Genomic DNA, 11,279 nt, shown 5'->3' on the forward strand with positions numbered 1-11,279 from the left:
ACTCCATTGTGAATCAATACTGTCAAAGACCACTTCTAGTAAAGATCAGCTGAACCTTTTTCAAATGTCAAGCCTGTTCTGAGTGAAATAAACAGACTCCATGGCTGAGTATTTCCGCTTTAAAACCTGTGCACCAAAGACACACGGGCAAATTCAGACAGCCAGGGTTTTTAAACCCATCCACTGCTGGTCAAAGCTGGACTAGCATGTTAAATTTTAAGAAATAGCTCCTCAGATGTATTTCTCTTCTTTCAAACCGAAAATAAATTTATGCCTTTACCTGTTTGTCAAAACTGGCCTGCTAAGTGTTTGCCATTTTAAAAATATAATAATAATAATAATAAAAATAATAATAATCTAAAAATTTAAAATAAAACAATTACCATTCAGACTCACCTCACTGATAGAAGTATATAAAAAAAGTATACACGAAGAAATAAATATACTTTTAAAGGTTAAAATTGTACTGAAGTGATACTAGAAATATTGGTTCAACTGTTTTTGGGTTGTATAACACCAGAAAAAGAAAAGGTTAACTTCTCTCAGGAACACATTTGAAAAATTTCTTTTTACCATGCCTTTCAGGGCTTTCGTAAAAGGGGGTTGGAACTGGCAGTGTGGGATGTGTTCTAGCAAAATGGACTGTATATATATATATATATATATATATATATATATATATATATATATATATTATTTATTTATTTATTGCATTGTATTTTCACAATTAGAATCAGGCTTAACTGGCAGAGTATGTTTACACCTAGCACAGGCATTGTTATGTGATATCCATCCATTATCTGTAAGTGCTTATCCAGTTCAGGGTCGCGGTGGGTCCAGGGCCTACCCAGAATCATTGGGCGCACACATTGGGAATACACCCTGGAGGGGGCGCCAGTCCTTCACAGGGCAACACACACACACTTTATGAGTCGCCAATCCACCTACCAACGTGTATTTTTGGACTATGGGAGGAAACCAGAGCACCCGGAGAAAACCCACACAGACACGGGGAGAACACACCAACTCCTCACAGACAGTCACCCGGAGCGGGAATCAAACCCACAGCTTCCAGGTCCCTGGAGCTGTGTGACTGCGACACTACCTGCTGCGCTGCCGTGCCTGCTATATGATATTTGGGTGGGCAACAACAACAGTGTTGCTTTGTCTAAATATGCTGTGTAAAGAAGGTGGTAGTTTAATCTGAAGCAGATGGGGAGGTAGTGAACAAAAATGACAACAACAAAAGTAAAAGAAAAATACATTTCAGCATCCAGTTTAGAAATAGAGTTTTTGTGTGTTCATTGGATGGGCAGGTGATTCTTCTGGGTGAGCAATGCACACCTTAACCTACCTGTAGACAAGTCTCTGGCACATAGAAGGAAGTGTTCCTGGTTACGCGGTAGTTCACAGTGTATTGTAGCAGACAATAAGCAGTAAGTGACATGCCAAAGTACCTGCCTGAGGGGAGCTGGGACATGTGATGGCCAGGGTGTCTTTTAGTTTTTTTGCTCAATATTTGCAGAATAGTGTACACAATACCACAATATGTAAAATAGTGTGACCAGACGCCCTCTTTTACCCGGACACATCCTCTTTTTTAGACTTAAAAAATGTCCAGGCGGAATTTCACAAACGTCCGGTAATTTGTTTTTCTAGAACTTACATAGAACTTCGAGAAGCGTTTCGTTCACAAACTAGTCCCGCCCTCCCCTACTCCGATTGGTTCGCTTGAGTGAGAAGGAGACGTGGTGAAGTAGCCTAAAATCTTCTGATTGGACGGTCTGACTGTAGAGCTACCGTTATTGGTCAAGAACCTTCTCTGTAAATATTTAATTGGTCAGTCTGCACGTCAGTAGTCCTTGTTTACGTCAGGCAAAGCTCATGTACCCACCCTCATCTCGAGCAGCTAGGCGAAACGTAAATGTAAATTCTCGGATGAATTAAATAAGGAATGCCCATGTTTTGTGTAGCAAATAAAGGTAAAGGTAAAGGACCTAAAAGCACACATGGGTTCAGCTAAGCATACAACGGCAGCGAGGGGCGTAACGTCATCACCCCCCCCCCATCCCCCCCCATGTAAAATGTAAAGTCACATACAGTAGTTCATCTGTTGCTTCACACTTTGTGTTGGTTGTCCTCTAGTTCTTCATCAGGGGACACAGGATGCTGTTGGCTGGATGTTTTTAGTTGGACTATTCTTACTTCAGAAGTAACTTTGAGCGCAATACACACTAACACACCACCCACAAGTTTTTAAACTGCTGTTAATGACACAAGAGCAAAACATCTGGAAGAGAATTATACACACATTAGCTTGAACTCAGTGATGGGAGAGTGAGAGGACAATACCCCCACCCTGAAATAGCATGGCCAATATTACCCACTTGCAATACCTAAGATCTATATTTCTAGTAAAGTGGACAGTGTGTGGTAGTATAAGGTATGTGTTTGTAATAAAGTGGACAGTAAGTAACTGGGTAAAATCTTGCACACTTACACTTTCAACCCAGCTCTTGTATCCGTTGTTGATACTAGGCTTTATACCATGCTTGTATATGACATATGACATACTGATTGGGACTTGTTTTGATGGATATAAGACACATGTCACATAGGTGATGTGGACTGAGTAACAAATCCTATATTAGTTCCAATTGATGGCTAAGACACTTACATAAAAAAAAAGATATACTCAAAGAAAGTGTAAATGACAGTGTAAATAGGTTACCACACATTTTAGGAAAAGGAGATAGTATACAAAAGAAAAAAAAATCTTTCTAATGTTGGATTTAAAAAGAAGACAGCGATTTTGACTGTTAATTTTTGTGGTAGGACAGAGATTCAGGAGCAAGACCAGGGGTGTCCCCAATCTTTTGACATGCTCTTTAGGTCATTAGTCAACAATCATACTTCAGTGTTGTTGTTTTATTCCCAGCAAACACAAGCTTTCCTCCTTTGATGGCAAAATCTCTGTACTTTGTCACTACCAGTAAAAATGAATAGTGACAAATGACTCAAACACATCAAATATTAAAACTGGAGCCAGTACTGAGGTGTGTGCATGTGAGACAGTGTGGGTGGATGGATGTGTGCTTAAGAGGACATTTGTTGTTCTTTTGGAGAAAGAAAACGTGTAATTATTAACTCAGACTTTAGTAGGAGATGGACTTGTGTAGCAATGCAGATCAATGAGCATTGAGTACTTTTCTGTTTTTTTACGTTTGTACAATTTCTGCCTGTTCTTTTCACTTTTGCAGGAAGACAAAATTTAATATACACAGTTTCACTCCCAAAACACTCTAAAAACCAAGGCTTGTGTGGTGTTAGAAGTGTGTCTCTTTAGCTTTGCATTGGAACTAAAAGGCTAATGTAGCTAATGGATAAGAAAGCATGCCTTATTCATCACACCCTCGGTTAAATATCTGTCACATTGTCAGGCAATCTCAAATACATTTAGATGAGGTTTCTGCTCATTGTTCATATGGCTTTTATCTATAAATATTGTTGAGTAGCATAGTGATAAAACATTACAGAAGCCTACATCCATCCATTTTGTAAATAGTCTCTCTTTAAGTGCCTGAAAACACATAAACAGGTTGCAGCTGAGCTTTCACTACAATTGAGGACAGGATAAACTTTGTTGGCCTAAAGAACTTTTTAAAAAATGTTTAAACGTTATAAAGAAGATCCTCTCCACTGTGAAAAGCAACACTATTAAAGAGACAGTGGGTTTAAAAGAATGTGGAGCTGTCAAGAGCACATTACTGAGAAAAGCAAATAAGCACAAAGGAATTAAACTGCCTCCCATACACCAGCACTATTATTATTATTATTATTATTATTATTATTATTATTATTATTATTATTATTATAAAGACTGAATTTTGGGAGATTGGAAGAATATTTATTTGTTTTCCATTTATAATAGTGACTCTAGCACTGTATTATGAATATAGGCTGCATTATTTTTATGGGATTTTCTGAAGTGACCTCAACATATTCATATGTTCATTGAGCTTCATGCATAATATCACCATTTATGGGGTCATTTAGTGCTGAGTCTTCTGGTTAATTTTTTGTTGAAGTTATGGTAAAGGCTGTGAGTCAGGCTGTCAGTAAGAGAGAGTATTTGTCTTTTTTTTTTTTTTGCAGTTTATGATGGAATGGCTTGTTTGCATAGTGAACTGTTATCTCCATCCCTGTGGAGGACCTTGATCGGATAAATATCCTGCTGTAGCAGTGGTCACTCACACTCACAAGGAGCACCGCCACAACTGTCAGACCAAAATGGCTATTTTCACCCGAACGATCGCTTCTGTTCTCTTACTATGTGCCTTAGCATCAGCGGTGAGTGAATATAGAAATGATATACATTGAAGAAAATGTTGCTTTGAGCTTCATATGTGTGATATAGGACTTTATATTATAAAGAAGGTATGCATGTACATACTGTCATTGTCGAAAAACTAAATTAAAATCAAAAATTTTAAATGAGAAGAAAAAACATTATTTTTCAGTGTAAGTAATGAAAAGTAATTTAGAGACATGTCTATTGTGTTTTTTACTCATGAAATTTGAACCCAATATAAAAGGCAAATGACAAAATGGAGATATGAGGATTAGTACTACTAGTACATTTTAATTTTTGTGTGCTTTTATATGAGTAAATTTGAAATAATTTCTACATTTTCTGAAAATATTTTATATATCTTGTATGTTTTGTGATAAAGCATCTGAATGTGTAAATGCAAATATATATTGAACTGCTCAAATTATTTGATAGATTAAGAAATACCTTAGATACATAGATATAGTAACTTATTGCACATCTTCTAGTACACAAACATTTACAAGTTTTAATGCAACTAATTTTGTGTGTATTAGCATTACTGGGACATTCAGCATTTGTTTCACACATGTTAAAAGTAACCCATTGTCCTTCACTTGACACAGATGTGTTAAGAAAAGTGTTATATTTAATTTGCCTTGAGAGCAATTTAAGTATTAAAATGCATTCATTTCTCTGGACCCACCTTGACCCTGAACATGATGAAACCAATAAACTAAATGTATGAGTGAAATATTAACAAACTAATGGATGAATCAATTAATTTGTCTGTTTTGTGTGATATAGCAAATCAGGGGGGACTACTCATTAACTCCAGAGTCATGTAACCTGGGAGACGGTTTTGTAAGTACATTGAATTTGTAATATTACAACTATTACTTACCATAGTTTTAGAGAATCACCCCCATGTCAAGCTGTTTAGCAGATAATCATATAATATTGTTCTTATATATTAGTTTCAGGTTTCATATATATGTTCTGATGTTAGAAAGCTATAAGTGTCCATATTAAGCTGTGTGTTATAAATATGTTGCTGGCTCTTTTTTTCAGGGACAGTACTGTCCCACCACTTGTGGTGTAGCAGATTATCTGCAGAGGTACAAGCCTGGGGTAGTAAAGGACCTGAGAGATATGGAGTCTCTTCTGCTGGACATTGTAAACCTCACTAAAGGGGCTCAGGAGAAAGTAGTGTACCTCAGAGACTCTGAGACTCAGGCTCAAAAATCATCACCAGGTAACACAGCTCAGCCTTGAGGACATATTCAGATGTTTTTAGGCACAGCTGGTATTTGTGATCCAGAACTAGACCCCGACCTTAGGGCATGACTGAATGCAGTTAAACTCAAATTTCATGGCAAAGTTCCAAATCTGGATTGAATGGTTTAAACCATTTGCCTACATAGTGTAGGTTTATTGGGAAGTACAGTATAAGAGCGTAACTGTGTGACTGTTATGACTTATTTATAACTCTAATAAATGCAATAATATAAAAATGTATGGAGCAAAGGTAAGAGAATGAGTAATAAATCAAATAAATCCACACTGTTGTGTTCTTTCATAGACACATTCCTCCAGAAGTCGAGAAATATGCTGGATGACGTGGTACGCTTTGAGAAAAGTATTCTAACTCAGGAGGAGCAAATATAGTGAGTAACTCACTGTGTATCAATAATTGTTATGGGAAATATTACATTGAGTTCATCATTTTTTTTTCTTGCTGTTTCAAAAAATACACATTCACTTTTTAAAAAAATTTATATCATGTCTACAAATAATTTTTTTTCTGCTTAATGTATTATTGTATTTAGATATTCAAACTTTATCCCTCATTTTTGTCATTCTATGGTAACTGTTGCATAATATTTAAAATGATAATTTTCATTTTGTTCAGCAAAAATAACCAAATGTTATGTAGTTTTAAAATAGCAAGCAAGAAAATTTTATTCGTCACTGCATTCTGTATAAATTCCATCAAGGAAAAATTGCTGCAGAATCATGATTACAGTGCATTAATACTTCATTTCTAGGGTTTTTAAACCTTTTTTGTGTAATACCATAAAATGACAAAACGTGGAAGAATATTTGTTTTTTAAATTCCCATTACACATGCACGTGATATAATATTCTTCCATTACATTAAAGCTTTTACCTGTTAAAAAACTTTTTATTTATTTCCTCAGTGCCCTGCAGACCACACTGGCAGCCAATGAGAAGCGTATGATGGAACTGAAGCAGTTGGCTCTTCAGCTGGACCAGAAGTGCAAGCTGCCATGCACGGACACCGTGGTGATTCAACCGATCACAGGCAAAGGTAACGACAAACTCCTGCTGGATCACTCCAGCATTATAACATATGACAGGAGAGCGGTTGCGTGTTGAAAAATAATTAGGAAAACTTAGTTTATTAATTTAATGTGTTTTTGAAAAATGTACTTTGGCTTTTAGCTTTGGGTTTCTAAGTCATTCAGTGAGATAGATACCTAGCCTTGTATTCCTATAAGATATACAACAATTGTATATATGTATATATATTATATAATTCTGTAGAATAGTTTGTAAAATTTTATTATATATCCTTTTGCTCAGACTGCCAGGAAGTTGCAAACAAGGGTGGCAAAACCAGTGGTCTTTACTACATTCAGCCTGCAAGAGCTCCTGCACCTTTCCTGGTCTACTGTGAGATTGACAGCTTTGGCCGTGGGTGGACAGTGCTTCAGAGGGTATGCACAACACTCTCATAACTTAGGAGTTTTGCCCAACCTCTTTATGCTGTATAGAGTACTGGTTACCCACGGTGCTAAACTGACTACTGCTGACATAAAATAGTGCTTCAGGTGACTGATTCCCACTGGAATAAGTAATTTAGTATTAAGTAGGTTTGACGTCAGTTCTTATGAAAGGCTAATAAAAGACTCAGATACTGCCCTTCAGTAAAGTGTTTCCAGATTTGTTCCAGAAATATGAGACTTTATATTGACGATGACCCATAATTGAATCTTGTTTTCTAGAGACGTGACGGCTCAGTTGACTTCAACAGAAAATGGATTCCATACAAAGAAGGCTTTGGCTATCTCTCACCAGATGACAGCACAGAGTTTTGGCTGGGCAATGAGAAGATCCACCAGTTGTCTGTCCAATCCTCTGTCCCCTACGTACTCAGGATAGAGATGGTGGACTGGGATGGCATCAAAAAGTAAGACAGAAAATGGATTTATATGAGTAGTGAAACTATATAAGGGTTGGCCCTGTAATTATGAGAATCCAGGATTAATATATGGTGAGGCCAGTGTTCCAAGAGTGAACAGAGTCCTCACACTTCCAGCAAAATGATAGCTAGTGCATATATCTGTTAGGAGACATAACAGAACTGTGAGTTTATTGTTCTCCTCCAAACATTTTTAACTGTCCAGTGGCGCTGTATTAATGGCAGTTCTCAAAGAAGTAATAGCTGGCTTTTAATATCTTGGAGGAAATGTGTGCTGCTTTATCACATTTTGTGGTTGGGGGAGTGGTACTGCCAGAAATGCCAGTTCATTTTGCAGAGTAGTTCATAGTATCACTTTGAAATGTTACTTTAAATATGTGTTAAAAAGGAATTTTTCTAAAACACAATTATTTTTAAACTGACTGCATAATTTAAATAATGAGATGTAAGCAAATCCATTTATAGCAGTTTGATTTGACATGGTTTATTGTAGAGAAAATTACTAACTCTAATTATTAATAACTCTAATTACTATACCACTTTACTGTGTGGGTGGTTGTGTCTACAGAACAAACTCGGTCATTTTAGTTTTCAGTCCCTGTTGACCAGTGAACTTTATAAGTCTTTCAATGTGATGTTTATCATAGCAAAACTGGTAAATCTGAACAACATACTTGTCCTTGCAAGATTGGTTTGGTGTGCTTGTTGCTCTTCAAACACTCTGCACAACCTCTAAATTTCATTGTAGTAGATCTCTGTGAGTAATTGTTACAGGCATTAAACCCTGATTTTGGGTTTCTGGCAACACAAATATAAGTAATTGTGACTCTTTATAGTGATGTATTCACATCAAACTTTGAGAGAATGTGAGAAATTTATAGAATTCTGCCAGTTCTGTCCAGTTGGGACATTTTGTATTGATAAGGACTATTAACATTTTGAAGACACAAAGTTTTGTTTTGACAGCTGGATATCAATTAGAGGGAATATCACATGCTGTACCCTTTAAAAGCCACACAGGACTTTGATCCCTGATGGATCCAGTGCCAAGTTACAAAGTTTAAGATGATGATCTTTTCTGTCAATGTAAACTAATCACTAAATGTCAGGATAAATCAGTTACTTATGCCTAAAGCTTGCTGTAGAGCTTTTGGTGTCACTATATTTACACAGCTTGTATAATCTCCATAGAAATACATAGAAAATTTTGGGATGAGTTTATGGTTCATATAATGATAATGTGGCTGAATGATATCAAATCATCGTTCCAACATCTAGTGCTAAAAAAGCAGAGGGGTGGATAAACTTTCTATAACTATTCTTAATTTCAGATAAAAGTTTGGAGGAACATGTGTCCAGAAATGCATCACCTTTATTTTTTGTATTTCCACAGATATGCTGACTACGCCACATTCAAAGTTAGTCCAGAAGTGGACAAGTACCGTCTGACCTATGCCTACTATTACGGAGGAGATGCTGGGGATGCTTTTGATGGGTATGACTTTGGTGATGATGCAAGTGACAAATACCAGACTTCCCATAATGGTATGCAGTTCAGTACACCTGACAGTGACAACGACAAATATGATGGAAACTGCGCTACGCAGGATGGCTCTGGGTGGTGGATGAACCGTTGCCATGCTGCTCATCTGAATGGAAAATATTATAGGGGTAAGGAGTCAAATGTATCATGATTTCACCTTTATATATCAACTTGGAGTCAGTTTTGAACCATTTATTTTTGGATTCTAGGCTAATACTTGGCTAATGTTGTCCAGTCACTTATGCTATGCTAATTAGTCTTGGTGCAGTGCCTTGAGTCCCAAAGTTGCAACTCAAGGTAAATGTCTACTAGTGCTTGTCTGTCACCAGAAAGACAACTGTCTTTCAAACATGCCATTGTAGTGAGCTGTTAATTTTAGTTAAGGTACTTGTTAGTTTGCTAAGGCCCCATCCACATAGCTCTAGATTTAATTAAAAACCTAGATTTCCTTCTCTCCGATTTTGAAAAAAAGCCCTGTCCAGTTGAAGTAAATGGTTGCATTATCATGCCAGTCCAGTAGGGGGGCATAGTACCTCTTAAAACGGGACATTAAAAAAACAATGAAAAGTGAGAGAATAACAGAGGTTTAATTCCAAACCACTCTGTAATCCTTATGTAGTGCACTACACACATCATGAATTTCCTTAATCTAGATCAGAATACTGCATTATATTTTCATAATACAACATCATGTATATTTATTCATATGTTAACATTTAAAATCTAATAATATCTGCATGTATACATTGTAACTTTATTACTTATGTAATTCACTATATAGGGAGTGAGGAGCTTTTTGAATTTCTGCAAGAGACAGGCACGTTGTGTGACTTTAGCATGTCTGAAAACTTCAGTTTTTCCCTTTCACGTGAGAACACTGAAAATAGTGTTTTTAAAACCTACATTTTCAGTGACACAAAACACCATTTTTGTGTAGAAGGGAAGACAAAGCTCAGACAAAAATATTTGTTTAAAAAATATCCATATCCATGTGGAGAGGATTTAAGTGTCTCGGATTTAAAAGGCTAAAAGAGAATTTATTTGAAGATGTCCTTTCGAAAGCCCATGTGATTGCTTTAGTCCTTTTGCTTGATGCTCTTTCATGAATACATTGTCAGAACTTCTCACAGCATTCTCAAATCACAGGGTTTTTAAAACAAAGTCACACAGATCTGTTCAGGTTGTTTAGAACAGAGTATGTTTTTAACTTTTTACGACTGTATATATTAACAGTATTAATTTTTCCAGCTTTTTCTACATGTAAGAGATATCCCTATATGTAAAAAGTAAGTAATGTTTTTGCTAATTTGATGTTCCACAGGTGGTAAGTACACAGAGAAAGATGCTGGTCAGTACGGTTTCGACAACGGCATCATCTGGGCTACATGGCACAGCCGCTGGTACTCTATGAAGGAGACCACCATGAAGATCATCCCTGTCAACAGAGTCCAGGTTGGAGGCCAGCAGACAGGCTTTGACAAAGGTTTCCCTTAAAGACATGGCAGTTTCTCCACTGAGTTCATGGTTTTGATGGAAAAATTCTGGGTGAATTAAAAGTAGAAAACATCAACAACATTCTATTCTCAGTCTTTGATCATAGATCTTCCACAAGTCATACAGCTTACTATGGCATATTAGGTATACGTCCCAGTCGCACAGTGGCTAGCTAAAGTTTTATAGCTGGGAGTTTGTTAATTGAACTTACCATTCACTTTTGGAATTGTGCAGTTTATTCAGATCATATATGTTCATAAACAAATAAATCCTTCCACCTTTTTTAAATGAAAGATTTGTGCTTGTCTGTTCTTTGTCACTACAGTTATGTAATGTTAGGTTGATGGGAATCTATTTGGGAATCATAATTACCATGTTATGACATAAAGTTGACACTAGATTAGACTATATTACACTATAATAAATTTATGACTAATAAATAAGCTGATGATTTGGGGTTTTAAAAAAAGGACTGACATAAAAGATAAGTATTGTATTCTTGTTAACTAAAAATACAATTGCTTGCTGGTCTTGAAAGCTGCTTTTGGCTTTAAAACAAAGAAAAAAAAACAACTTGTTCTGATATTGCTAAGAATTCTGAAGTAACACGATTTCTATTGGGACATGAACCCACTATCAAAGATTGTCTTGTTTGAGAATGTGTTTGTCTGAGTGGGTGTTTGTTA

At 36.3% G+C, this 11,279-nt stretch overlaps 1 protein-coding gene across 1 annotated transcript; it reads left to right on the forward strand.

Annotated features, from left to right (window-relative positions):
- The first annotated feature begins 4,242 nt into the window (after window positions 1-4,242).
- On the forward strand, window positions 4,243-10,890 carry fgg (fibrinogen gamma chain). The gene is made up of 9 exons (XM_066662028.1): window positions 4,243-4,350; window positions 5,138-5,194; window positions 5,402-5,585; window positions 5,913-5,997; window positions 6,532-6,662; window positions 6,938-7,071; window positions 7,360-7,544; window positions 8,950-9,227; window positions 10,421-10,890. Exons 1-9 carry the CDS (start codon window positions 4,291-4,293, stop codon window positions 10,591-10,593), a joined length of 1,287 nt encoding a protein of 428 aa, XP_066518125.1. The 5' UTR covers window positions 4,243-4,290; the 3' UTR covers window positions 10,594-10,890.
- Window positions 10,891-11,279: the final 389 nt, after the last annotated feature.

This window comes from Hoplias malabaricus, chromosome 2, assembly GCF_029633855.1.
Source record: "Hoplias malabaricus isolate fHopMal1 chromosome 2, fHopMal1.hap1, whole genome shotgun sequence".
In the NCBI taxonomy this organism is placed as follows: domain Eukaryota; kingdom Metazoa; phylum Chordata; class Actinopteri; order Characiformes; family Erythrinidae; genus Hoplias; species Hoplias malabaricus.